The sequence below is a fragment of the Acomys russatus genome, chromosome 15 (assembly GCF_903995435.1).
Source record: "Acomys russatus chromosome 15, mAcoRus1.1, whole genome shotgun sequence".
NCBI lineage: Eukaryota > Metazoa > Chordata > Mammalia > Rodentia > Muridae > Acomys > Acomys russatus.
In genome coordinates this window covers 66,574,602-66,601,876 of record NC_067151.1, presented here as the reverse complement: position 1 = coordinate 66,601,876, position 27,275 = coordinate 66,574,602, and the positions used below count along the sequence as shown (strand labels likewise).

The window sequence follows — 27,275 nt, the reverse complement described above, 5'->3', positions numbered from 1 at the left end:
CTCTTTTACCAACCCTCTTGTAACTCCAGCATCAAACTCGGGGCACTGAGTGGGTTTGCTACAGGACCGTTTTCAAGTAGAGAGTGTAAATACCTAAGTTAAGAAAAGACAAACAGAAAGTCACCTCCCCGGTGATCTGACATTCACGACTCACTGCTTTGCAAGGACAGGAGGTGGCGCCATTCAGTAGTGGAACGTCCCCGGTTGTTGGACTTTGGGCCAGGTGCTGGGCGAGAAGAGGGTATGGGAGCGAGAAAGGCAACCCTGAAACAAAGACTGAGAGGAAACTGCCTGAAGAAACTGCCTGAAGGACTCAGTCACCTTCTGGTTGTTGTTGGTTATTCTCTTTTCAGGCGGATCGCTCTAAGTTCGAGGCCAGCCTGGTCTACAAAGCGAGTCCAGGATAGCCTAGGGCTACACAGAGAAACCCTGTCTCTGGGGAAAAAATATTTTAATGATTTTGGTGTTATTGTATCTGCATTGGTGTTTCGACTGCATGTACGCCTGTGTGAGGGTGTCAGGTCCCCCTGGAACTGGAGTCACACAGTCAGTTGTGAGCTGCCATGTGGTTGCTGGGAATTGAACCCAGTCTTCTGGAAGGGCAGCCAGCGCTTTCGACCACGGAGCCATCTCTCCAGCCCACCTCCACCCCCAGTCTAAGACTTTTTTTGTGAAGCAATGGTCAATCGTGTAGGCAAAGTCCGCAAACCCCCCAGCACCGACTGATGTCCAGAAGGAATCCCAGGTTTTAAATTTTTTAAATTCATAGAGAAGCCAGGAGGTGGCGCCAAGCGATGCGTACTTCCTGCCCGGGAGGCTGAATCGCGCTCGCTGAGGCTCCTGGGGAGCTCCGTTCTGACCCGGGGTCCTTCTATCTCAACCTCCTCGTTCCTACCTTCTTTTCGGCCTGTTCTCCTCCACCCCACCCCCCCCCCCCCCCCCCCCCCCCCCCCCCTATTAACTTCGCTGATTGCAAAGAAGTCTTAGATTTTACATCTTTCATTCTTCCTAGATGGGATGAATCGGGCTTTGGAAGAACTTCAAGACGGGAAAGTATTCTTTAGGGAATGAAGAATTTGCAAGGCGATGAAAACTTTTTTTTTAAGTAACATTTAAAAAAATAAAAATTCCTTGCTGTGAAGCTCAGTCACGGGACAGAACAGCGCTTGGAGCTCCTGTCTCCGCAAGAGACATGCATTATTCGGTTCATTTGGCTTTTATCCCGCGTCCTTGATTGGCTTCTGCTCCCTTTGTTTTTGGCTATTTGTCGGTGGCAAGGAGGGCAGAAAGACCTCACATAGGTGCACGCCCTGGGCTAGTGAAAGGGTACGGAGGAGAGAGGTTTCCCCGTCCAGCTTGAAATTATCTGCGTTTTTTTCACACTCCCTAATCAGGTACTTAGGATGTACATTCCGACCGGGATTTCTAGTCCCGTGGGGGGAGCGCGCACACCAGCTCACATTCCTAAGACGCCACGCAGCCTCCATGCGCCACTAGCCAACTCCGCCGTGGCAGGTTTCACTCGGTCCCATTGGACCAGCCTGGACCCTTTGTTGGGTGGGCGGGAAGCCCCTGGACCCCTCACCCACCTGGTCACATGGCCTCTCTCTCTCTGGCCCCTCCCCTCCCTTTCTCTGGAGTCCGCCTTTTTTCTCCTGGTGACAGTTAATTGTTTCCACAGTTCACCCACCGCTCCTCCTGCCCCCGGCCTCTCTGCAAGGGGTCAGTGTCCTCTTCAGTGACAAAAGGCGCCCTAGATCTGGGCTCCCCGGGGAGGGAGGTGGCTGGGTCTGGTAGTTAGAATGCTGTCTCTCCCTGGTGCTGTGACAACCCCTCCCCCGCTATGCACACAAATGGGCTTTATAAGGCAAACTAAACCGCACCCCCCACCCCAGACTACGCAGGCACGTGGACCTAAGCCTCATCCAGGGGAAGGAGGTGGTGACTGGCACCACAGGAAGGCAGCGTGGAAGACACAATTCTTTCCGCCCCGCTTCTCGCTCTCCACAATCCAGGTTTTAAACTTTGACTTCCCAGTCCCCACCTGCGCCCTGAGCCCCCAACTTCTGTTCCCTTAATCTCCCAAGTCCGAATCCTTCCAGGCCCCAAACAGCTCAACGTCTCTTGGTTTCGGAAACAGGTTCCCCGCCAGCTGTCCCACAGGGATGTGCTCTTCAGGGAGGCGAACGAGAACGCAGTGTCCTAAGAGGGAGAGGTGTGAAACCCCCCCCCCCCGCCTGCCCAAGAGTTCCAGGGGACACCCATCTGAGTGGCCTTGTAAATGGCAAAGGAAGAGCTTGCTCCAGCTGCGCTCCTGAGCCAAGGCCTGGACGCTGGGCTCGGCTGGGCCATCCTGCATACCTAATCCGCTATTTAAGGAGCTGCTCGCCTGCAGCCCAGGCACCACCCCCTCCTCACGTACACCGGTTCAGAGCCACCTTAAAAGCGGGAGGCAACTGTGAAGCTGCGGGCCAGCAAGTGGTGGGGAGAGAAAGAGAGAGAGAGAGAGAGAGAGAGAGAGAGAGAGAGAGAGAGAGAGAGAGAGAGAGAGAGAGAGAGAGATTGAGAGAGATTGATTGATTTATACTGGCATCCAGAAGTTCGTGCTAACCTGTGGAAAATCAAATCCCTGGGAGCTGGCAGAGACTGAGACAAGAAGAAAAGAGAGACTGCCAGGAACTCCTCGGTCGCTCCCCACCTCTCTCTTCTAGCCCCCTGTGTCCCACTGTGTGGATAATATGTTGCTCTTCGCTCTCGTGTTAAAGGTGACTTGGATCCTGGCTGCAGAAGGGGGTAGGTACATCTGGGTTTGTGCTAATGTCCACACATAGCCATGTGTACTTAAGTGGGGGAGGAGAGGGTTAGTAAAGAGAAGCCTAGGGGCTGGGGGGGGGGGCTGGGGGGGAAGGCACCGGGTGGGAGAAAGGTATGGTGGAGTTCCCTCCCTTTTCCTCTGTAGCCTAGCTATTACTGCTGTTGCTGAGGCAGGGGAGAGCTAGCCCGAGGCCAGCGTGTGAATACTCTCAAGTGTAGGAAAGTTGGCCAGCCACAGCTGCTCTTTCCCCACTGCCCTAGTCCCAGGCAGCCCTCCTGGCCTTCTTTGTTTGTGCACTGTGCTGGCTGGCTAGGGAGACCAGGGTGGGGAGGGACGCATGCTACAAGACTGCCCAACTTACCCTGGCTCCCAGCTGATCGGGGGCTAGCCTCACGACCTGCCAAGGTGCCCTCTTCACTGCTCGGAGACACTAACCAATTGGTCCGCTGGCCTGAAAGCAACACAGCGGTAGAAACTTGCTCAGCTCTTTATGGTGCCATAAGGATTTGGGGGAGTCAGAAATGGAGAGGGAGACAGTTGGGAAAATCAAACCATGGAGTTCCTGGGGTCCAGGAATGCCTTAAGGATTCATACAGCTCTTTTTTGTTGTTGTTGCTTGTTTTGTTTTTATTTACTTTTGTTTTTTATTGTTGTGGTTGTTGAGACAAGGTTTTATGTGGCCAGACTTGTCTCAAATCACTACATAGCCGAGGCTAGACTGGACCCTCTTGCCCCTGGCTCCCAGCTGTACACGCCTCGCTTGGCACTTAGTAGGTGAGGGATTAGGGTTGGAAGGAGGGGGAGGGGGAGGGTTATCTAGAAAGCGAGAAGATGGGGCCAAGGGGACGAGATGAAATGAAGAGCCATAAAATCTTTTCTGAGAAGCAGTTTGGGAAAAGGGGGAAAAGTATTCGAAACAGCTCAGAACATTTTGCAGGAAGGGCAGGGCACCTTCTCGAAGCCAGGGGACTTTCGTTGTTGGCATATCCCAGAGAGATAGTGAACGACTTGGGCTGTTTAGCAACGCTTCCTGAGCTGAGGAATGGGCCCCTGGGGGCAGACCACCGATGAGGCCCAAAGCATCTCACAAGTGCGAGCAGACAGGTGTTAGGCAGCTTGTGATCCCAGCACTCAGGGGGCTGAGGCAGGATTGCCACAGGGTGGGGATCAGCCTGAACCACGGAGTGGGTACAGGGCCAGTAGGGACTACATAGCAAAACCAAGTCTCAAACAAATGAAATAAATAAAGGATTAACAAAGAGGGAACGGAACTTAAGGTTTCTCCCATTTTCTAGATTTAAGCAATACAAGGCAGTCTACAAGAATTTTCTCCTAGAAGCAGGTTAGCCATTGGGGGCGGGGGGCTAAATCCTCGGACCCCCCAGCGTTTTTGGCCAGAGACAGAAGAACCGCACGAGAGCCTGGCATGTGACCCGGCTGGCAGCTGTCTGCTCTCCACACACAATGCTTCACTTTCATCCTGTCCTTGCCAGCCTGGCTGCCTGTGCCCACCCACCACCCTCAACCTACAACAGGCCCTACCCTTTCTTGAGCCATCTGAGAGCGCAGGGGCAGCTTTCCCCTGGAGCTGGGGGGGAACCACCAGTGCTGTGCTTTCACCCGCGGTGCGTGCGCGGGTGCGGCTAGGCGAAGGACTAACAGCCCTTCCTGCCTTCAGTAGCGCTGCCACACACTCAACTTTTTTCCATCCACTTTTGCTCTTTATCCTTCCAAGCCCTCTGCCCACACCCTCACCCCTCCCCACCCGAGCCTTCTAAGTGTTACTCTGACTTGGCTCCAGCTGGCGGGGGGGGGGGGGTCGGGAAGGGGGTCGGGGCAGTGAAGGGTTGGGTCCGCCTGCACATTTGGATCCAGGTTAATTTTAGTCTCCCGGCTTTATCTCTTTTCATTGCTCCTCCCTCTTTACTCATTAACCACGAACACGGCCTGGCCAGTTATTTTAAACAGGACCCCCGGCGGCCTTTCCACCGCGGTGTCCAGTTTCAGTGCTTGGGAAGCGCTGGAGCGGAGGGCGGGGAAAGAGAGCAGAAAGGGGGGGCGGGGGCGCGGGAGGGAGAAGACAGCAGAGCCCAGGACACTGCTCCAGGCTAAATCACCCTCTCTTACAGGTCACCACTGGACATATGAAGGTGAGAGCAGAACCCCAGGTCAACCGGCACCCCCTTTTACCCTGGGACCCTCTCACCAGGCACCGCCGAGACATGTCCCAGGGGGAGAAGAGGAGCTTTTCTTGAGTCCCGCCCACCAGCTCCTCTCCGGCACAGACACACAAACACGTGTGGCTGCTAGACCCTGCTCTAATCATTAAATCCCACGTCTCCTGATTCTGCAGAAAAGACAATGAGTCCCCCATAAATCCGGGTGCAAATGAAGCGAACTGGGTAGGGAGGGGCCGAGAGCTCCGCTGCGGGTCTTCTGCCTCTTTACCCTAACCGGTCCTGCCTCTGAAACTAGTCAGGGCCCGAGGTCAGGAGGAAAAGCTGGCAGAATACTGTGACTCTAGGGACAGCGGAACTCAATCCCTCTGAACCTTTGATTAATGATCTTTCTGGAGCCAAAGCAAGGCCCAGTGTGAGAGTAAGAAATGAGTGGCAGAAAGGATATCTGAACCCCAAAACTACTTGATAGGGGGCCCAAAAAGAATATCTGTTAGCCAGGCATGGTGGCGTGCCCCTTTAATCCCAGCGCTCGAGAGGCAGAGGCAGGTGGATTGCTGTGAGTTCGAGGCCAGCCTGGTCTACAAAATGAGTCCAGGACAGCCAGGGCTACACAGAGAAACCCTGTCTCAAAATAAATAAAGAAAGAAAAGAAAAGAAAGGAAAGAGAAAGCTACCATTCTCCCACTAACTAGAACAGCTGCAGAGGCACCCCAGCTTCTGGGGAGTGCGGGACTCCCACCTCTCCCAGCCCTACCCAACTTGGGTGGAGAGTAGATTTCCTCTTCCACTATAACATGGGGCGGGTACTGTGGGGCTGGGCAGGTTTCCATGGTAACTTGCCCCTCCACCAGGCCCACACGGTCAGGACCACTGGCCAAGCTCTTATCCTGAGTGTGGAGGCGACGCCCAGTCCCCCATTGATATCCAGACAGCCGGTGTGATATTCGATCCCGATCTGCCTGCTGTGCAGCCCCGCGGATATGACCAGCCCGGTACTGAGCCTTTAGATCTACACAATAATGGCCATACAGGTAAAAGACCCAGCTCCGGTTCAAATCTTTTTTTTTTTTTTTCTTTCTGGTTCAAATCTTAAAGAGCCAGGGGAAGATGGGTAGTGGTGGTGCACACCTTTAATCTGTGCATTCAGGAGGCAGAAGCACTTGGATATACCTGAGTTCAAGGCGAGCCTGATCTACAGTGAGTTCCAGGAGGCTACACAGAGAAACCTGGCCCAGTAGTGCACGCCTGTAATCCGAGCACTCGGGAGGCAGAGGCAGGTGGATCTTTGTGAGTTCGAGGCCAGCCTGGTCAACAAAGCAAGTCCAGGACAGCCAAGGCCACACAGAGAAACCCTGTCTCACTCCATTCATGAATGTGGACATAAGAATGAAGTTCAGGGGCTGGAGAGATGAAGTTCAGGGGCTCAGAGGTTAAGAGCACTGGCTGCACTTCCAGAGGTCCTGAGTTCAATTCCCAGCAACCGCATGGTGGCTCACAACCATCTACAGTGGGGTTTGGTGATAGAACACTCATATAAATAAATAGATATTAAAAAAAAAAAAAAAAAGGAATGAAGTTCAGAATCAAACAATGGTGGCACAGGTCTTTAATCCCAGTGCTCAGGGAGGCGGAGAGAGGCAGTTCACTGCGAGTTCAAGGCCAGCCTGGTCTACAAGTGTAAGTTCTAGGATAGCCAGGGCTACCCAGAGAAACCCTGCCTAGAAGAAATAATAAAAACAAACAAGAAAGAATGAGGTTGGGGCTCCTGCAGCTAAGGTGGGGTTGGATGTGTGTATGATCAAGTTCAATGTGTCATTCATAGCGCTGGCCTCCTCAGCAGACAGGCCACTGGCTAGAAAGCTACAGCCTGTGAGAGGCGCTCACTGCCTCTGGGAGGGAGAAGGAAGAGGAGAGCCAAGTGGCCCATGTGGGGAGAAAACTGGGGTGTAAACTGCCCACATCCCTCCACCAATCCTACCTTTGCTCTTTCCTCACAGTACAGCTCTCCCTGCCCCCAACCCTGCACCTGGGTGGACTGCCCCGCAAATACACAGCGGCCCAGCTCCACCTGCACTGGGGTCAGAAAGGATCCCAAGAGGGGTCTGAGCACCAGATCGACAGTGAAGCCACAGCTGCGGAGGTACCGGGGGCTCGGGCTGGGACCCGGCTGATGCAGTCCGGTTGTGCTTAGACAGAGGATGGAGATCCCGGGGAAGTGATATAGCTTTGCGGGCAGAGACTTAACCCAGGCAGTTGAGGTGGGGGCTGAAGCTAAAGCCTTGGAGGGAATGAAGGAGCATCGCTCTCTCCTCTCTTCCTTCAGCTCCACGTGGTCCATTATGACTCAGAGTCCTACGGCAGCTTGACGGAGGCTGCTCAGAAGCCACAGGGCCTGGCTGTCCTAGGCGTCCTGATTGAGGTCAGTAGCCCCTGGTGTGTCTTGTCTCAGGACGGCTTCACCCCTTAATTTGCACCCCTTAGGCCTGTTTCGTCCCTGGCCTCTCTAAAATTTACCCACGCGCTCTTCTTACTCCAAACACATGCTTCTGCCACACACTCCCGTTACAGGTGGGCGAGACGGAAAACCCAGCTTACGATCACATTCTGAGTCATCTGCATAAAATAAGACATAAAGGTGAGCTCTAAAAACCTGAGCCGGGGTGTGGCGGTGCACACCTTTAAATCCCAGCACCCGGGAGGCAGAGGCAGGCAGATCGCTGTGAGTTCGAGGCCAGCCTGGTCTACAAAGAGTTCCAGGAGAGCCAAAGCTATTACACAGAGTAACAGAAAACCAAAAAGATTCAACTGCAGGGTGCTTTCAAAACCTAACCTGGGAGGTTTTGCGGGGAGGCAGCGAGTTGGCAGTAGATTCTGCTTAGAGAGTCCAGGAAGGCAGACTCTTGGTCCCTTCCCCCAGATCAGAAGACCTCAGTGCCTCCCTTCAGTGTGAGAGAGCTGTTCCCCCAACAGCTGGAGCAGTTCTTCCGCTACAACGGCTCGCTCACAACGCCCCCCTGCTACCAGAGTGTGCTCTGGACAGTCTTCAACAGAAGGGCCCAGGTTTCCATGGGACAGGTGAGTGTCAAGAATGCCCTAACTGCAGACGCCTGCCTGCCCACAGCCCAGGGTGACCTCTCCACCTCTGCTCCTCAGTTAGAAAAGCTCCAGGGGGCCTTGTTCTCCACAGAAGAGGGGCCACCTGAAGCCCTGGTACAGAACTACAGAGCGCCCCAGCCTCTCAACCAGAGGGCCATCTTTGCTTCCTTCAGTCAAGGTGATTTACAGGGTTCAGAAGAGGTGGGAGCCTGAGGAGCTCAAAGGCGTGGAATAGTGAGCCCCTGGGGGGGAGGGGAGAAGGCGGCGGCCAGGGGGGACAACTGGGAGCCAGCTACAGCAGGAGATGCCCAGGCCGTCTTCCAGGTGTGGAAGCAGAGGCCCAAGAATGGGAGTACGTGCTGAAGCCCTCTAACCTGCGCTCTCTTCCTCTGCAGTGGGATCGCTGTATACCACAGGTAAGGCGGCCCTATGCGGCTATGTGAGGGGGTGCGGATGCTAGCCTAGGCAGACAGGCTTGGGGCCTGGTAGGCTGGGCTGACTCCTTTTATCTACCCCAGGGGAGATGCTGGGTCTAGGTGTGGGAATCTTGGCTGGATGTCTCTGCCTCCTGCTGGCTGTTTATTTCATCGCTCGAAAAATTAGGTGAGCTCCTGCTCTCTACTCCTATTAGAAAACACTCAGAGGCTGGGCATGGTAGCACACACCTTTAATCCCAGCACTAGGGAGGCAGAGGCAGGGGGAGCTCTGAGTTTGAGGCCACCCTGGTCTACACAGTGAGTCCAGGACAGCCAAGGCTACAGAGAAACCCTGTCTCAAAAAAAAGAAAGAAAAAGAAAAAAAAGGGGAAAGGGAGGGGTGGGAGCATTCTCAGCCAGGCATGGTGGTGCACAACTTTAATCCCAACACTTAGGAGGCAAGAGGAGGACCTTGGTGCATTCAAGGCCAAACTGGTCTACACAGTGAGATAAATGCTCCCCCATCCCCCCCAAATTCTCCGGGGCTGTAGCTTAGTTGGTGGAGTGCTTACCTCCTACACATAAAACCCTGGTTTGAGCCCTAGCACCACATTAGGCCTGGCACGCTGACACACACTTGTAATGCCAACACTCAGGAGCTGGAGGAGAAGCTGGTCATGATCAGATACTTACTGAGTTTTTTTTAAAAAAAGTATTTCCTATTCTACTTCTGACCTCCTCACTCAGGACCTGGTCACTCCAATGAACCATTGCTCCCTTCCAGGAAGAAGAGGCTAGGGAACCGGAAAAGTGTTGTCTTCACCTCGGCACGGGCTGCCACGGAGGCATAAGCTGTCTAGAGATGTCACAGGTGCCTTCCCTTCATACTGGTCGGGGAAGCATTCTAAGGGATGCAGGGACTGGGTTACCATGTTCTCCTAAATACCACCTCCACCACCCCACAGGCCAGAGAAGCAAGGCCTCAGTTCTTTAAGGAAGAGCGGGGCCTTTGTCCTCTCTACGCTGTAGAACAGGTCTGTTTTCGTCTTTAGTGTGACGCTCAGGAGATGCTCTGACATTCCTCACCTGGATGGTCACGCTCCCTCCCCCACACACACTTCGTAATTTTTCTCTAGGAAAAAGGGCTGCTGCTGCGATTTTAATTATTTTTTGCTCAATATATATTTGAAAATTAAAGTTTTTGACCTTAATCCTGATCTGTCTTTTGTAAAGGCTTCCTCTGTCCTTTGGGAGACAGGCATAGAGGAAAAAGAAAACTGCGGGATTAACTGCTTGTTTCCTATTCTTCTGGGAAAAGTTAACTCAGTTTCACCAGTTAAACCACCAACCGATGCTTCTGTCATCACACCAAAGCTCCCAATGGTGAACATCAGCTGCCAGGCTGGGTAGGACGGACCAGAGCCACCAAAAGATAGAAATCTCAATCCATTATCCCCTCTCTTAAGAGCCAAGTTCCCCCACAATTATAAAGTCCTTTTTATTAGTCAAATCACAGTCACTTTGATTAGAAGAATGGGCCATCCCATCCTTGGCAGAAAAATGATACAGTGATAGAAAACCCCCCTACCCCACCCCACCCCAATTAAAAACTAGAAAAATGTCTGCCCTCTTGGCCTGCGATGCCATGGTTGTCTGACTCCTCCAGGGGCACTGCCATGGAGGGGCCAAGCCCCGCAGCACCCTCCACTTCACCTTGGGGAAAGGAGGGATGCTGAGGTCTTGGACGTTACAACACACCTTCCAGTGGTACCAGTTCGCAAACATGCACTTCCTTCCTTTTCCCCAGGGCCTGGGACCAAGGGGAAAATGAGATAGAAATGAGCCATGATCAGCAGTTTCAGGAGCAAAAATACAGCCTACAGAGGCTGGGAGGTCCCAACATACCCCACACACACTTAAAAAAACCAAACCAAATACAGCCTACAGAGGAGGCTAGGGGGTCCCAACATATCCCTCCCACACACTTTTTTAAAAAGGCATTTTGGGGTCTTTTATCATACCAAAAAATGGTTCCCTTCAGACCTGAGAAAAAGACCAAGATGTCCAGTCTGGGCAGGAGACACTGGGCAACTGGACTCATCTACCCTTGAGCCTCCACTAACTTCATCTCCAGGGCTAAACTAGGTCCCTTTTCTTGGCCACCTGCACTGTCCAGAACTGGAGATGGAGAAACACAGGACGAGGAGATCGGGAGGGCACCCCAGGCCCTGGGGTCCCCCCCATGTTCCCTCAGTCCTCGGGTGGGATGCGCAGGGCAGAGTACACCATCACCCGACTGTCCTCCTGCCGTCGGCCTGCAGAGGGGAAGCGGGGTGAGTCGTGGGCAGGGTGAGAGCAGAGCACTGACACATGGGGAGACCTGGACAACAGGGGGGGGTTCCCCAGGTGGTGGGGAGAAATGCAGGTTCAGACCCACCAGTCCCTGACGGGCTGCACCCAGGCCGCTCCTGACAAAGCTTAGAGACTACAGGTCACAGACGGACAACGCCAGACCCGGAAGGAAGCGGGACACATCGGCGAGGAGACGGAGGAGGATGTGGACAATGGACCCGGGCTGGGGCTGGGTTCAGTCATGGGCAGTGGACAGGCAGATGGGATCTGTCGGGCGGGCGAGCAGTCCAGGTAGTCAGTCCTTACACGAAAGGCTGAGCTGGATACTCCGGAGGGAGCCTCCGGCTGTGACGAACGCCCAGAGCCCCATGGAGACGGTGACTGCATAGATGGGCAGCAGGCTGGCCTCATACCACGGGTTCAGGAATGTCTGAGAATGAGGACAGAAGAGCAGTTTGGTCCTCCCCTCACCCAACCCCGACATTCACTCTGTCTCTCTGACCCGACCTCCGCAGACACCCTACTTGGACTCCCAGGCCGCTCTTCAAAGCACCGACATCTTACAGCTAAGGGGACTTGTGATTTCAGATCCCCTCAAACATTTCCGCTCCTCCTATCCACCTCAGGCCTTCTGCGGCAGGCTGACTCCTCCCCACAGCAGGTGGCCTAACCACTGCTAAGGTGACAGAGCTCACCTTTCTGCCTCCACCCAAGGTAAGGTAAGAACAAGAAGTGAGAACACACATCCTGTCCCGCTTGTCCCTGTCAAACGTGTTCTCCCTGACTCAGGCCCCGTCTCCCACTCACCAGTCCTGATGTCAGAAGGTGACTCCCAACTACCAGGCCCAAAGCCCAGTACCGTCTCCTCTCACAGGCATCGAAGAACACAACTCCCCAAAAGGTATGGAGTAGGATAAGGGCCGCTGTCAGGAAGGCTGCAGGGAGAGAGACAGGGGAGAGGAGGAGGTGCATGCCTGACCTGCTCCCAGCCTCCTGAGAGGCTGGGCCAGGGAAGTGCAGGGCGGAAAGGCAACGTTGCCTTACCTAAGGTGAGCCTTACCTGAAGTCAGGAAGTAATAGGGTGAGTCGCCATGGATCCCAACCACACCTGGCCCGAGCGCGTCAGCCAAAATATTGATAACAGAGAAGACACCACTGATGACACCGAAGGACAGACCAGAAACTGAGGGGAGGGGGGGAGGGAGGCTCTCATGAACATCCAAGGTCATCACGGACCCCCATCATCAGTACCTTACTCCCCACGCCCGGTGAAAATGTTCCCATAGCTACTCTCCCTCCAGACTGCCTCTCCTTGGAAGTCAAGTATGAAGAAGGACACTTAGTGCATACGGGTGTTTCGGTTACCCAGAAAGGGAGGGGGTGTCCAAGTCCCCCCTCTGGCCCCTCTCCCTTGGTTCTCACCATAGGCCATCTGTCGGATGGAGATGGGCGATCTTCCATCCTCGCTCAACGACGCTAAGCCCTCATCTGCCTTCCTGGGGTAGGCGAGAGGAGAACATAAGGAATGGCAGGGCTGGCCCGCCATGCAACCAAGGGCTAGCCCATAGTGGACACCACTGTCCCCTCTCCCGTCCAGACCACCCACCCCTCGTCCTTACTTAAGGAGCTTGTAGTAGGCAAAACGGAACACTTCCTGTAGAAGGACAGAAACAGCAGCACCAAAAATCAGGAGGCCATACTGGAGCCGGGCATCTGATCGGTCTGTCACATGGACCAAGATGAACCAGACCACAGAGGCCAAGAGCAGGGATACCAGCCAGAAAAAGGCTCTGAGAAAACACAAGGGCAATGAGACAGGCAAAGGCAGGGACAGCCAGAAACACCGAGGAGGGGAGCCAGCCAAGGCTGCAGTCTAAAAAAAGTGGAAGTTGGGACTTCCGGATGGTCAGGGAGACAGGGGCCAGATTAGGACAAGTCTCCAACAGACTCGTCTGTGGGAATCCGCAAGCGGCAGAAGCGGTAGAAATCAGTCTTCGGTGAGATGAGAGTCAAAGCGTGTGGGCACGGACGGACGGACGGCAAGGGATCCACTCCTGGATCCTCGGCTGGCCGAGGTCAGCACAGCCCCGTCTCTAGTCTCGGCCTTGGGCCCTTCTCTGACGTTGCCCGGAGGACTACAGGAAGATCTGTGAAACCCCTGGAAGGCGAAGCCAACTGGGGGGGGTGATTCGCCTAGACCATAGATCTGACTCTGTCCCAACCTTTTCCTACTTCTGTGCCCCCTCCCTCCGCCCCAGCTCAGGCTCCCGAGCTCGCCCCACTTCCTCCACCCCTTTTCTGCATCTCCTTCTTTACGTTTGGCCTGGTCTTCTCCACCACTCGCCCACTCACCCCGCGACCAGGATGATAACCCGAAGCGGGTCTCCAGCCACAGTGATCAGGAAAAGGGCGAAGGCTGGGCCGAACGCGACGAATGTGCACCCGAAAAACACGGCAGCCCCCATGACTGGGCAGCTGGGGGAGGGAGGGAGCTCCAGCCGAGGGAGGCAGATGGGAGCAGCGCCCCGCCGGGGGGGGGGATCCGCGTGGGGCGGCAACGCAACCCCACGAGGGGCGCGGTGCAATGTCACCCCCGGACCCCGGGGAAGGGGAAGGGGAAGGGGGGGGAACCGAAACCCGGGACGAAGGTCCTCCCGACCTCGTCTACGGAAGCCGATGAGGGAACAACCCCCGGCCGCTGCCCCATGGCCACCTCCCATCTAATCCCCACCCCCGGAAGGCCAATGAATCCTTGGAGGGGCGGAACTGCAGAGGTGGGGTCGTGGCAGCAAGTCCTTCTGGGAGTTGTAGTCTCCCCTGTTGGGGCTGGGCGTGGCTCCAGAGGAGTGGCGCCGGGACCGAGCCCAATCAGGACAAGGATTCCTCGGTTCGCTAGCGCCTTGGCTGCGATTTCCTTTCTTTACCCATGAAGGGTGATAATCAAGCTACCTATTTCTAGAAGAGCCTGGCGGGGAAAGATCCTGTTTGAATCTAGAGACAAATTAAAAAAAAAAAAAATAATAATAATAACAAAAGAGCACAGGATGGGCTTGTAGGAAGATAGGGACGGACATTGTTCTTACTTGAATTAGAGGAAATGACCCAGAGACATACCCTAAGGAATCAAAGCTGGGCTTAAAGGCGGGAGCTCGTTGGGCAGTCTGGTATAGGAATTTTATGTAGTACAGCTTGTCTCAAACGAAACCGTTCGCCTGTGTTCTGCAGTGACAGAATGAGGAGAAGTAAGAGGAGCCGGGAGAGAAAAGTTAGCAAAATGTTTAAAAGGAATGGGGACCGAGGGGAAATGACAGTCCCGCACCAAGCAGCTTAGTTCCTTTGATGTCATGCATCCTCTGTTTATAGTCTAAAAAGTAAACTTGAGTGGTGTCTTTTTCCACAAGCTGGGGAGAGGGATTTCACATTAGAATGAGCAACATTTTTACGAGGACAGATTGTTGCCCAAGCAAAAGAATCCTATTATGGGATCCGACCTGAACAATTGGTTCTGGGAGTATACTCTAAGCAACAACAAACTACAGACTTTTTTTTTTTTTAAGCTAACCAGGCTTCCTGGTTATGATTTATGATTTAATGCATGTGTGCCACTCATATGGCTTTTGTACACTTTTTTGTTGTTATATTTTATTTTAAACACTTTGATTTTATTTTTGTTTTGTTTTGCGGGGGAGCGGGGGGAGGGGCGGGAGGGTGGAGACAGGGTGTCTCTGTATAGCCTTGGCTGTCCCAGACTCACTCTGTAGACCAGGCTGGCCCCGCGAACTCACAGTGATCTGCCTGCCTCTGCTTCCCAAGTGCTGGGACTAAAGGCGTGGGCCACACCCGGCTTGTTTTATTTTCAAGACGGGGTTTCTTTGTATAACCTTGGCTGTCTTGGACTTTCTTTGTAGACCAGGCTGGCCTCAAACTCACAGAGATCCGCCTGCCTCTGCCTCCAGAGTGCTGGGATTAAAGGTGTGCCCCACCACCCACGCCCGCCTGGCCTGTGTTATACTTTTTCCTCCCTGTAAATTAGGGGGGAGGTAAGCTGGGGAGGGGGGTGATGGAGAAACAGGTTTTTGAAAAAAGTCACCAGATACATCTTTTCCTCAAAGTTAGGTGGCCAATGTTCAAGATTCCGTGTGAGTCCTGCTTCTGAGTTCAACAGGCTGGTGATTTTAGCCGACTTTCCTTTCTCTGTGGGTTGTTACCAGTTGTCCTGTCTGTCTGCAGCCTGTCCTGGGAGTGGTAGTTCCACACACACTAGCCGTGTCCGAGGGACTCTTTAGATGCTGAGCAAGTATTTAGTAAGCATGTGGGGTTTTGGTTTCTTTTTGTTTTTGTTTTTGTCTTGATATTTATTTTATGTGTGTGGGTGTTTGTATCATGCATGTCTGTGCAACATATATGTGCTTGTTGCCCTAGGAGACCAAAAGAGGGCATCAGACACCCAGAGCGAGAGTTACAGATGACTGTGATCCACCACGTGGGTGCTGGGAATGGAACCCTGGTCTACCAGAAGATAGGCCAGTGCTCTTAACCACTGAGCCATCTCTCCAGCTCCTGGTTTTGCGTTTTTTGTTTATTTATTTATTTATTTGAGATATGGTCTCTCTTTGTAGCCCTGGCTATGTAGAGCAAACTCGTCTCAAACTCTCACAGGTCTGCCTGCCTCTTCATGGCAAGTGCTGGGATTAAGGGTGGTGACGGTGTATTGGTTTTTAATTTTCTTGTCTGTGAGGTCTCAATTGCCTAACAGACCAGCCTTAGCTCGTTGTGCCCAATGAATATGCTGCTGCCTGTAAATTGAACTGAATGAAAACAGGACGCAGAAGCAGACAGAATGTGATAACGACGGTGCCATGTGCCTGAAAGTGGAAGATGGGCATGGTGCCCAGCAGAGCGTAGTGTCTGCTTCCTCTCTTCTTCCATCCTGTTTCCAAGAAGGTGGGGGGAAGGGGTGATCAGGATCCACACAGAGTGGAGAGAAGATGACTGGCCTTGGCTATTATGTGTGAGGGGGTGCAGTAAAGAAACTGGCAACATGACCACTCCATGGTTTGGCTAAGGTGCCATTAAGAGAGAGGACAGCCAGGCGTATCTGGAAGAGTTCAGAGCAGAGAGAGAGAGACAGAGACGGAGACAGAGAGACTAGCTGTGCCCAAGGCTCTCTGCAGGAGAGTAGCTGGGGATGAGGACAGAGTGCACACAGTGAGACTTGCAAAAGCCAACAACAGAGAGAATAGCTGAGCTATAAGAAGGGTGGTGGTGGCGCACACCTTTAATCCCAGCACTCGGGAGGCAGGCGGATCACTGTGAGTTCGAGGCCAGCCTGGTCTACAAAGTGAGTCTAGGACAGCTGTGGCTGTTACACAGAGAAACCGTCTCGGAAAAACAACAACAAAACAAACAAAGATACTTGAGGAAGCCTGCATGCCGGCCGAGCTTTGATAATACTCATAGGCGCCCCAGGCAATCATTGTGCCAGAGGTGAAGGAAATGACTCCATGTGGCCAAGGGGAGACAGTCTCGCAAGGTCCAAAGGCACTCTGGTTTGTTTGTTTGTTTGTTTTTGGAAAGCTGGTTTTTAATCTAACTCTCAGAAATACTTATGTAGTTCAGGCTGAGCTCATTTCTAGATGTATGGACTGCCTTTTGAAGGTTGGGGAATTAGAGTTTCCTTTGGACCTGACAGTGGTGAGGTGTTTTGTTTTGTTTTGCTTTGCTTTGTTTTCTCCCCCAAGGGTGGTAAGAGTTTTATCAGCAGCAATGCAGAAGGAAATTTGGGAGTCCAACAATGGTCCATAAACATTACTCTCATCCTCCAGCCAAGACAGGCAGAGAAGAGACACAGTTTATTTCCAGTCTGAAAGAAGTCCTCACCGGCTGCTCTCATCTTCCCACAGTGAAAGAGGAGCTCACATTTCCCACAGAGGAAAAAGCAATCTTGCATGCCAACGGTGAGTTAAGGACTGCAAGAGGGAAGGCGAATTCTTGGGAAGATTGAGAGTAAACTCTGATCCCAGCAGTGGAAGTCCCGAGTGGACCCAATCCAAGGCTGGAGGCTCCCCAGGAGTAACGAGTCAAGCATCCATCACCCAGGTTTGCGGGTCAGTCCAACAGCTGTGTTACAGATCCACTGGGTGAGTAGGCGGAGAGTTCTGCCCCCTGGGAGAAGAATCATCAAGCTCCCTCCCAGCTTCACTGCGGGGGGCGGGGGGGCGGAGGCGGGGTGAGTGTGTGGTGGGAAACAGTGCAATTTCCTTTTGACTCTCACAACGATAGTGCAAACCCCAGAATGGATGTCCTCTTTATAGCCCTGCTTGCTGTGCCACTCATCCTGGGTAAGTCTACTTCTGACCCAGAGCTTTTGTACCAGGCCTTTTGTCATAAATGGAATCAGAAATAAAGATATAAGGAGAAGGTTCTGTGGGCATTTCGGCCGGGAGGGCAGTGCTTTCTCAGCTGCTGGAGTCCAGGGCTGGAAGCAGAGCAGATCTGGAAGGTGGAGCCAGGAAGTCAAAGGCAGAGCCAAGCTGAGGAGAAGGCTTGTCCAAGAGAAGGCAGATGGGGGATGAGCCCTAGAGAGAATTCCTTCGCCGATCCTGAACTCAGATTTCTGTTTCTGTCACCACAAGGCTGAACAGAAGAGTAAGGCTCGGTGAAGGAGAGAAGTGGGCTCTTGGAAGTCCAGGGAGAGAGAGGAGCCAGAGTATCTCCTTCCCACAAAGTAGAAGGGAAAAAATAATAATAATAAAACCTTCTGTTAGGGAAGACATAGGTGTGAGAGTCAAGCCTGATGGCACATGCCCGCCCAGCTCTTGGGACATAGAGAGGAAAGGGTCAAAAATTCTAGGTTATACTTGACTACATAGTGAGTTCCTGTCTAGCTCCTAAAGAAATAATAACCCCTCAGCCGGGGTGTGGTGGCCCCCGGCTTTAGTCCCAGCACTCTGGAGCAGGCAGGCAGATCTGTGAGTTTGAGGACAGCATGGTCTACAAAGCGAGTTCCAGGACAGCTAGGGCTACACAGAGAAACTGTCTCAAAAATAAATAAATAAATAAATACCCCCCGAACCAAAAGCGACCCCCTGGTCGCTTTATAGACCAGGGTTGTTGGCCTTGATCTCACAGCGATTCACCTGCCTCTGCCTCTCGAGTGGATTAAAGGTGCCACCACACCTGGCTCCCACTTTTCCCCCCAAAGATTTATTTATTATGTATATAGTGTTCTGTCTGCATGTATGCCTACACACCAGAAGAGGGCATCAGATCTCATTATAGATGGCTGTGATCCACACCATGTGGTTGCTGGGAATTGAACTCAGGACCTCTGAAAGAGCAGCCAGTGCTCTTAACCTCTGAGCCATCTTTCCAGTCCCCTGCCTTCCACTTTTAAAGAGTTTACATTTCCCTTGGAGCTTCTGTCCTGGGAGTTGTGCAGTGAAAGCAGAGTACTGGCCTCACTGAAGCGGGGAGCCAGGAGACTTGGGCAGGCTTAGAGGTTCAGAGGCAAAGAGACCTCTCCAGAGGAGACAGGAAGGAGAGCAGGGAGATCTGAGGTCAACTCCATGTGTGTAGTTGCTAAGGAGCTCCAGATGCTCAGCTCCATGTGTGTGGTTGCTAAGGAGCTCCAGATGCTTTTGACCTGTAGCTCTTGTCCCCGCAGGGCAGGAATACGACCAGGCTGATGAAGAGCTGGACGAGAGTGATTATTACCAAGTGGCATATTATTATTACACAGTGACCCACAACTATGGTGCGTATGTGACATGGGGTAGAGAGAGATTTGGGGACCGCCTAGTTCCAAGATCGCCCTTCACTTGGTGACACAAGAGCAGGATCGACCAAATGTTGCCTATGAACAAAATCTATCAAGACTCTTGGTATTATTTCTCAAGCTCGTGATTTTGGGGGGGGGGGGGGAGAGGAAAAAGTAAGAACTTTATGTGTAATAGTATTTTGTGAGTATGTCTGTGCATCGTGGGTGTGCCTGGTGTCCGCAGAGGTCAGACTAGAACATTGGATCCTCTGGCACTGGAGCTGCAGATGGTCTTGAGCTAACAGGTGGTTGCTGGGAACTGAGCCCGAGTCCTCTGAAGGAGCAGCCAGTTCTCTTAACCACTGAGCCATCTCTCCAGCCCCTAAGCTCATTATGTTTTTTTTGTTTTTGTTTTGGTTTTGTTTTGTTTTGTTTTGTTTTTTTTTGGTTTTTCGAGACAGGGTTTCTCTGTGTAGCCTTGGCCATCCTGGACTCACTTTGTAGACCAGGCTGGCCTCGAACTCACAGTGATCCGCCTGCCTCTGCCTCCCGAGTGCTGGGATTAAAGGCGTGCGCCACCACGCCCGGCTTGCTCATTATGTTTTTATTCTTGGAAAAAACGGTTGGGACAATTTGAAAATTTTCCAATTTGTAAATTATTTTATATACTAGATTAACAGTATAAATCATACACATTTGCAGATATTTAAAAAAAATGTTGTTTTCATTATTGTTTTAAATTATGCGTGTGCAGAGAGGTGTGTCTTGTACGAGAGTGTAGGTGTCTGATGCCGCTGGTGCTGGAGTTAGGAGGGGCTGAGAGCCGCTAGGTGTGGAAACTCAACTCAGGTCCTCTGAACGAGCACTCCGTGTTCTTAACTGCTAAGCCAGCTCGCCAGCTCTAATTCACAAGCATTTTAACACTAGCGCTAACTAGAAGTAGATTTGTACCAACACATGTTCCAGCGCAGTTGGCTGAGGTCTTCTAAGCACGAGGCCTCTTCCCCTCTCATTCCTGTTTCTTTCTTTTTCCTCCTCTCCAGATGACTTTAATGTAAACTTCACTGTTGACTATTCTGTGTTTGAATCAGAGGATAGATTGGTGAGTGCCTTTTCTACCTAAGAGGGTCAGGCAAACAGAAACTGGGAGGTGCTAAAAATGGGGCTAGGTGTGGTAGTCCAGTCCTATAATCCCAGCATTTGGGGTGGCGGAGGCAGGAGGATTACCATGGGTTGAAGGTCAGCCTGGTCTTATATAGCAAGTTCCAGTCCAAGCAGGACTATATAATATGACTGTCTCGAAGAAAAAAACAAAAAAGACATCTGATAGAGCTGGGCGGTGGTGGCGCTCGCCTTTAATCCCAGCACTCGGGAGGCAGAGGCAGGCGGATCGCTGTGAGTTCGAGGCCAGCCTGGTCTACAGAGTGAGTTCCAGGGCAGCCAAGGCTGTAACAGAGAAACCCTGTTTTGAAAACAAAACAAAAAAACTACAGCTGAGAGAGGAGCTCAGAGCCCAGTCGGCTTCCTAACACTCACAGGCAGGGCAGTCAAGGGGCTCGTCAAACGGAATGTGGGTACAATCCATGCACCAGGTGCGGGCAATCCCTCAGCTTGGGTTTTAGTCCCTGTGGGGTTGGAGTGTGTAGGAAAAGATGGCAAACTCTAACCAGAGCATCTGTGGGAATGTTGGGTGGAAGAAGTGATAAGCTGTTCCTCAATTTGACCGAGGGCAGAGCAAGCTGAGTGAGGAGGTGACAACAGGAGCAGCAGAGACCACCCTCAGTCTCCACCCAAAACCCGTGGACCATCAGAACCCTGAAACCACACAGCCAGTGACAACAACGGAACCAATGACGGCAACGGAACCCATGACGACAACAGAACGAGGGACAACGGAACGAGGGACAACGGAACGAGGGACAACGGAACGAGGGACGACGGAGCCGGTGAGTCGGATGAGGACCAAGGAGGAGGGCAGTGCTGTGACATCTCTTACCCAGACAGATCCCAGCACTAGTGGTCTAGAGCAAACAGAGGGCAGGTTTGGGTGGAGAGGAGAGCCAAGTGTTTAACTAATGCTTCCACGTAGGTATTCTAGTTTGCTTTTCTTTTGCTGTAATAAAACACTGATAAAACCAACTTGGGAGCGCACGCCTTGAATCCCAGCACTCGGGAGGCAGAGGCAGGCGGATCGCTGTGAGTTCGAGGCCAGCCTGGTCTACAGTGAGTCCAGGACAGCCAAGGCTACACAGAGAAACCCTGTCTCAAAAAACTGAAAAACAAAAAATAAAAACCAACTTGGAGAAAAAAGGCCTTATTTCATCTTACAACTGCCAACTCACACTTTGTCATTGAGAAAAATCAGGGCAGGAATTTGAGGGAGAAACTGAAACATACACTTTTTTGTTTTTCAAGACAGGGTCTCTCTGTGTAGCCTTGGCTGTCCTGGACTCACTACGTAGACCAGGCTGGCCTCAAACTCACAGAGATCCACCTGCCTCTGCTGGGTTTAATGGCGTGTGCCACCACGCCCGGCTTGAAACATACACTTTTGAGGAACACTCTTTACTGGCTTGCTTCCTTTTTTAAAATTTTATTTTAAAGATTTGTTTATTTATGTGCATTGGTGTTTTGCCTGCATGTGTATCTATGTGAGAGTGTCGGATCCCCTGGAACTGGAGTTACAGACAGCTGTGAGCTGCCATGTCTGTGCTGGGAATTGAACCTGGGTTGTCTGGAAGAGCAGGCAGTGCTCCTAACCACTGAGACTTCCCTCTAGTCCCTCAGCTCTGTCTATCTGTCTGTCTGTTTGTTTTGAGACAGGGTTTCTCTGTGTAGCCCTGGCTGTCCTGGACTCACTTTGTAGACCAGGCTGGCCTCGAACTCACAGAGATCTGCATGCCTCTCTCTGCCTCCCGAGTGCGAGCGCTGGGATTAAAGGCGTGTGCCACCACAACCTCAGCTCTTTTTTACACCACTTGCCCACAGTGGGCTAGGCCCTCCCGCATTGATAATAACCAAGATAACTCCCTCAAAGACTTTCCCACAGCCCAGTCTGATAGAGAAAGCTCCCCATGTGAGGTTCCATCTTCCCATGTGTATGTGGTGTATGTGTGTGTGTGTGTGTGTGTGTGTGTATGTGTGTGTATATGTATATGTGTGTGTATGTTGGCTCTGTTTCTTAACAATTAAACTCTATTACACAACCCAACTAGCTTACACAAGAAGGAAAAAAGGTTAAAGGGACACAAGAGTGAACCTTCCGGTATCCTTTCCACGGGACGGGTCCTTAGGTGTCTCTCTGGCCCCCGTGCTGGTCCAGCCTGTTCGCTGCTCCACATGTGCTCAAGCCCCGGCTGAACCCATTGTTCTCTCCTCCCCACCTGCCTGAGTCAGGGCGGTCTCCTTCTCCCGTTGAGGGTCAATTAGAAAAACAACAGCCCAGGTGGGGTTCCCAGGTCTGCTACCTGAATTCCAGGCTCAGGATGGCTCCACTCAGTCTGTCACAGGGTATTCATGGGGTGCCCCAAGGGTAAAGCCCACCAAGATTGCTCCCACCTGTGACAAAGCTTAATCTTTCCCACATGTGTATGTGTGTGTCTGTATGTGTGTGTATGTGTATTTGTGTGTGTGTATGTGTGTATGTATGTGTGTGTATGTGTAAGTGTGTGCATGTGTGTGTATGTGTATGTATGTGTATTTGTGTGTGTGTATATGTATTTGTGTGTGTATGTGTGTATGTGTGTATGTATGTATGTGTGTGTATGTGTAAGTGTGTGCATGTATATGTGTGTGTATGTGTGTGTGTGTATGTATGTGTGTATGTGTGTGTGTGTGTGTATGTGTGTGTGTATGTGTGTGTGTGTGTATGTGTGTGTGTGTATGTATGTGTGTATGTGTGCATATATGTTGAGGCCAGAGGACAATTTTGGGGCCAAATTTGGGGCATGAGCCATTTCCTGCTGAGCCATTCCTCCAGTCCAGGCTTTGTGTTAGATGTAACTTGAATATAGCCGGGCATGTTGGCGCACGCCTTTAATCCCAGCACTCGGGAGGCAGAGGCAGGCAGATCGCTGTGAGTTCGAGGCCAGCCTGGTCTACAGAGTGAGTCCAGGACAGCCAAGGCTACACAGAGAAACCCTGTCTCAAAAAACCAAACCAAAACAAAACAAAAATAGATGTAACTTGAGATGGAGGCAGCTGTTGCTTGCTTGCTGTTCTGAAGGAAGAATGGTTACCAAGAAAGCAGAAGCTTCCCAGTGCCCGGGAGGCAGAGGCAAGAGGATCTCTGTGAGTTCGAGGCCAGCCTAGTCTACAACGCCAGTCCAGGACAGCCAGGGCTACACAGAGAAACCCTGTCTCGAAAAACCAAACAAAACAAACAGCTGCTGGTAGAAAAGAAGCAGAGTAAGCAGCTGTTTGTGGTGACTGTGGTGACAAGTGTATGAATCTGAAAAAAAATGTACAGGGGTTGGGCTGCACAGGAAATTCAAGAATTAAGTTTTTGCCATATAGGGTTGGTGGGGACAGGAGGGTTATGAGGAGAAGAACTGAACAGGGCCACCATGAGGGTACTGCATGGAATTGAGACCAGCCCGAGTGACATCATAAGACTCTATGTAAAAAAAAAAAAGAGCCAGGCATGGTGGCATGCGCCTGTAATCCCAGCACTCGGGAGGCAGAGGCAGGCAGATCACTGTGAGTTCGAGGCCAGCCTGATCTACAAAAGTGAGTCTAGGACAGCCAAGGCTACACAGAGAAACCCTGTCTCAAAAAACCAAAAAAAAAGAAAAGAAAAGAAAAGAAATTGGCCGGGTGTGGTGGCGCACGCCTTAAATCCCAGCAGCCTAGAGGCACTGGCAGGCAGATCTCTGTGAGTTCGAGGCCAGCCTGGTGTACACATCGAGTTCCAGGACAGCCAAGGCTACACACAACAGATCTTGTCTTAGAGAACTTTTGAGCAGTGAGATGGCGTCGCAAACAGAGGCACTCGCTGGCAAGCTTGAGGACCTCACCCAGGTTTGGTTCCTGAGAACTGCTTGGTAAAAGAATAGAAGAGATTCCAAGAGTTAGCCTTTGACCTCCACACACGTAACATCCCACGCCCTTCCACCTAAGTAAACAAATGTGAAATAAAATTGGACAAGGCCAATCTTTGCTTTAATCTTTGCTTAGCGACATTGTATACATCAAGAGTCTGAGATTTCTGGCTGGACTATGGAATCAAAATTTAGGAAACTCTTCATCTGACTGCATCTAAGATGCAGTGGTGGGAAATTGTACCACCTCAGAAGACCTGCTGAACGGCTGAGCTAGGAAAGTAGTGGTTTAAATTGAGAGAGAAAAAAGTAAAGTTAGCCGGGTGGTGGTGGCGCAGCCTTTAACCCCAGCACTTGGGAGGCAGAGGCAGGCGGAGCGCTGTGAGTTCGAGACCAGCCTGGACTACAAAGTGAGTCCAGGACAGCCAAGGCTACACAGAGAGACTCTGTCTCGGAAAAAAAAAAAAGGGGGGGGGGGCTGGAGAGATGGCTCAGCAGTTAAGAGCACTGACTGCTCTTCCAGAGGTCATGAGTTCAATTCCCAGCAACCACATGGTGGCTCACAGCCATCTGTAATGTGATCTGATGTGCATTGTATACATAATAAATAAATAAGTCTAAAAAAAAAAAAAAAAAAAGTAAAGTTAGCATAAAATGCCTCTCTTCCGTGACAATCTTATAAACCAGGAGAGTTAGAGTAACTCACAGACTTTAATCATGTCTGGAGAGGACCAGTGAGATAGCGAAAGATGTCTGCCAGCACGCACTCGGGAGGCAGAGGCAGGAGGATCGCTGTGAGTTCGAGGCCAGACTGGTCTAGAAAGCAAGTCCAGGACAAGCAGGGCTACACAGAGAAACAGAATGAAATCTAATGAACATGTTTGGGAAACTGGTTGACTAGAATGACAATGATTGGAGGCCAGAGCAGCTCAGGAGGGAAGTGACACACTGGACAGTCCTGTGTGGGTAAGTAGATCAGGAGTAGAGACCTAAGGGCAAAGTTACAGTTGTAAAAGTAGAAAGGCCAGTGACTAAGTCAGTGGAGGAAGAGAAATCAGCCAAGGAAATGGAGGATGCATGCGGAGAGCCAAGTTTGAGTTACAGGGACTGGGAGAGAAACCTTGATATAGTCAAGCAAAAGCCAGCGAAAGCCTACAGAGAAGGAGGCATGGCTGCCCCCAAGGATGCAGTGTGAGTCATTCAGAGAAAGTTAGTGAGTACAGAGTGCAAGGCTGGGTGTGGCGTTCAAGGCTCCAAAGGCAGAGGCCCTATGTCAAGAATGAGGAAGCCTTGTAGTGGCGCGCGCCTTTAATCCTAGTACTCCGGAGGCAGAAGCAGGTGGATCTTTGAGTTCCAATGCAGAGCTAGTTCAGGCCAGGGCTACACAGAGAATCCCTATCTCAAAAACAAAACAAAACCAAACAAAACAAAAAACAAAAAACAAAGCCAAAACCGAGAGAGAGAGAGAGAGAGAGAGAGAGAGAGAGAGAGAGAGGAAGAGAGAGAGAGAGAGAGAGAGAGGAAGAGAGAGAGAGAGAGAGAGACAGAGGGGGGGGGGGGAGAGAGAGAGAGAGACAGAGAGTGTGTGGTGGCAATATGGCTTTGTAAAGGGCAAAAGGACCAAAAAGTAGCCTGCATGCAGTTGAACACAAATGGGAGAATTGGCAAGCAGAAGTCTGACAGGGTCTCTCTGTGTAGCCCTGGCTGTCCTGGACTCACTTTGTAGACCAGGCTGGCCTCGAACTCACAGCAATCCACCTGCCTCTGCCTCCCGAGTGCTGGGGTTAAAGGCGTGCGCCACCTCGTCCAGCTACTCCACATTTTTACATTTGGAGTATAGAAGGCAAGCTGCTCTTAAGCCCAGGAACAAAGTCTGGTTTACAACCCCTCAAAGCACCCAGCACGGTGGTGACTAGGGCAATGTCATGCACACAAAAGGTAAAACATTCAATGTAATTGGAATTGTGGCCTCCCAAATAGGAAGAGGTCTTACTGTGATGGAGGGAGGGCCAATCTCCTTTGAGACCAGAGGTAAGGAAGAAAGGGTTAGTGTAAAGAGAAATTTCTGGAGGGGGAGCAGGGACTACTAAGAAGGGTGTCAATGGCTTACTCTGTGTGTGTGTGTGTGTGTGTGTGTGTGTGTGTGTGTGTGTGTGTGTTGGGTGTTTTAGCAGAGTCCGGAACAGAATGACGCCGTGTCCAGCCTGCAGAGTTCTCTGTCCTGTCTTCTGCTAGGGACCCTCCTTCAAGGTGGAATGCATTTTATATAGAAGGTAAGAGGGCAGCCGCCAGCCACTGGTCTTGGTGGGGGTGCTGGGAAGTTTTTTTGTTTGTTTGTTTGTTTGTTTTTCGAGACAGGGTTTCTCTGTGTAGCCTTGGCCATCCTGGACTCACTTTGTAGACCAGGCTGGCCTCGAACTCACAGCAATCCGCCTGCCTCTGCCTCTGCCTCCCAAGTGCTGGGATTAAAGGCGTGCACCACCACACCCAGCCCTGTAATTATTTTTTTTAGGGATTTTTAATTAATTTGTTTTTTTTTTTTTTTGGTTTTTCGTGACAGGGTTTCTCTGTGTAGCCTTGGCCATCCTGGACTCACTTTGTAGACCAGGCTGGTCTCGAACTCACAGTGATCCGCCTGCCTCTGCCTCCCGAGTGCTGGGATTAAAGGCGTGCGCCACCACGCCCGGCCTAATTAATTTGTTTTTATTTTATGTACATTGGTGTTCTGCCTGCATGTATGTCTGTGAGGATGTTGGGTCCAGAAGAGGAATTACAGAAAATTCTGAGAGCTGCCATGTGGGTGCTGGGAATTGAACCCTTGTCCTCTGGAAGAGCAGCTAGCTCTCTTAACTGCTGAGCCATCTCTCTAGCTCTTACCTGGGTAGTTCTCATATGCTTAAGGAAGCAGGATCAAACTTAGAAATATCTAATTATCTGATCTTGAAGAAATGTGGAAGATGTTGAAACAAAGACATTTGTAATGTCATTTTTTTGGGGGGGTGGTATCTGGGGAGGCTTTCAAGACTTCCTAGGAGAGAGGCAGGCTGGATGGAGAAGGCTTTTCCAGACTCCTCACAAGCCTGGAAAAATCAGAGCCGGTTACATTCTGGCCAGGTTTGAAGTTATAGCAGGTGCCAGAGGTCAAAATGGGTGTGTCCTACAGCCCTGTAGAGGTGAGAGGCAAAGTTCAGAGGAGGAGGAAGGAGGCATGAAGGGGCACATCTTCCTCAACAAATAGAATGGAGAAATCCTCCTTAGAACGTGAAGTCTGTGGAGTTCGCCTAGAGATAGCTGGGAGCAAGGTGACTCCTTGGCTTCCTGCTCTTGTTGTATTTACTGTCTTTAATTATGCGTATGTGCAGGGAGGTGTATGTTCACAGGAGTCTGGGTGCTTGGGAGGCCAGAGGCTCCGGGGGTTTGCGACCCACCTGGCACTAGTGCTGGGAACTGAACTTAGCTCTTACGTAAAAGCAGGGTGTCCTCTGACACTGAGCCAGCCACCCTGATCCTGTTTTTTATTCTCCCCACATCCCCAGGTGAGAGAAGGCTGCTGTGATTCCTCGGACTAGAGTCTGGCAAGAATTTGGATGAAAAATAAAGCATTACTTTTGTCTACTT

General features: G+C 51.5%; 3 protein-coding genes across 3 annotated transcripts; 2 read left to right on the top strand and 1 right to left on the bottom strand.

Moving 5' to 3' along the window:
* The first annotated feature begins 2,579 nt into the window (after nucleotides 1-2,579).
* On the top strand, nucleotides 2,580-9,533 carry Ca14 (carbonic anhydrase 14). The gene is made up of 10 exons (XM_051157720.1): nucleotides 2,580-2,793; nucleotides 5,847-6,026; nucleotides 6,993-7,135; nucleotides 7,319-7,414; nucleotides 7,564-7,630; nucleotides 7,913-8,070; nucleotides 8,149-8,269; nucleotides 8,487-8,507; nucleotides 8,610-8,694; nucleotides 9,292-9,533. The coding sequence occupies exons 1-10, from the start codon at nucleotides 2,739-2,741 to the stop codon at nucleotides 9,356-9,358; spliced, it is 993 nt and encodes a 330-aa protein (XP_051013677.1). The 5' UTR covers nucleotides 2,580-2,738; the 3' UTR covers nucleotides 9,359-9,533.
* A 544-nt stretch (nucleotides 9,534-10,077) lies between these two features.
* Nucleotides 10,078-13,557, bottom strand: Aph1a (aph-1 homolog A, gamma-secretase subunit). The gene is made up of 7 exons (XM_051157719.1): nucleotides 13,212-13,557; nucleotides 12,479-12,649; nucleotides 12,282-12,355; nucleotides 11,920-12,042; nucleotides 11,667-11,794; nucleotides 11,166-11,289; nucleotides 10,078-10,822 (listed from the first exon to the last, which is right to left on the bottom strand). The coding sequence occupies exons 1-7, from the start codon at nucleotides 13,322-13,324 to the stop codon at nucleotides 10,758-10,760; spliced, it is 798 nt and encodes a 265-aa protein (XP_051013676.1). The 5' UTR covers nucleotides 13,325-13,557; the 3' UTR covers nucleotides 10,078-10,757.
* Nucleotides 13,558-17,090: 3,533 nt separating this feature from the next.
* On the top strand, nucleotides 17,091-27,275 carry C15H1orf54 (chromosome 15 C1orf54 homolog). Its single transcript, XM_051156950.1, has 6 exons — nucleotides 17,091-17,200; nucleotides 18,526-18,615; nucleotides 19,662-19,720; nucleotides 20,352-20,564; nucleotides 25,829-25,930; nucleotides 27,194-27,275. The coding sequence occupies exons 1-5, from the start codon at nucleotides 17,155-17,157 to the stop codon at nucleotides 25,925-25,927; spliced, it is 507 nt and encodes a 168-aa protein (XP_051012907.1). The 5' UTR covers nucleotides 17,091-17,154; the 3' UTR covers nucleotides 25,928-25,930; nucleotides 27,194-27,275.

What these genes read in the sequence shown, in the direction of transcription:
- Aph1a (XM_051157719.1), bottom strand. Translation starts at nt 13,324, where the DNA reads ATGGGGGCTGCCGTGTTTTTCGGGTGCACATTCGTCGCGTTCGGCCCA. An exon ending in GTTATCATCCTGGTCGCGGG is followed by an intron (nt 12,650 to 13,211) that starts GTGAGTGGGCGA and finishes GTGTTTTCTCAG; the next exon opens with AGCCTTTTTCTGGCTGGTAT. An exon ending in GCCTACTACAAGCTCCTTAA is followed by an intron (nt 12,356 to 12,478) that starts GTAAGGACGAGG and finishes CGCCTACCCCAG; the next exon opens with GAAGGCAGATGAGGGCTTAG.
- Ca14 (XM_051157720.1), top strand. Translation starts at nt 2,739, where the DNA reads ATGTTGCTCTTCGCTCTCGTGTTAAAGGTGACTTGGATCCTGGCTGCA. An exon ending in GTGAAGCCACAGCTGCGGAG is followed by an intron (nt 7,136 to 7,318) that starts GTACCGGGGGCT and finishes CTCTTCCTTCAG; the next exon opens with CTCCACGTGGTCCATTATGA. An exon ending in GGGATCGCTGTATACCACAG is followed by an intron (nt 8,508 to 8,609) that starts GTAAGGCGGCCC and finishes TATCTACCCCAG; the next exon opens with GGGAGATGCTGGGTCTAGGT.
- C15H1orf54 (XM_051156950.1), top strand. Translation starts at nt 17,155, where the DNA reads ATGGATGTCCTCTTTATAGCCCTGCTTGCTGTGCCACTCATCCTGG. An exon ending in TGCTGTGCCACTCATCCTGG is followed by an intron (nt 17,201 to 18,525) that starts GTAAGTCTACTT and finishes TTGTCCCCGCAG; the next exon opens with GGCAGGAATACGACCAGGCT. An exon ending in TTGAATCAGAGGATAGATTG is followed by an intron (nt 19,721 to 20,351) that starts GTGAGTGCCTTT and finishes GACCGAGGGCAG; the next exon opens with AGCAAGCTGAGTGAGGAGGT.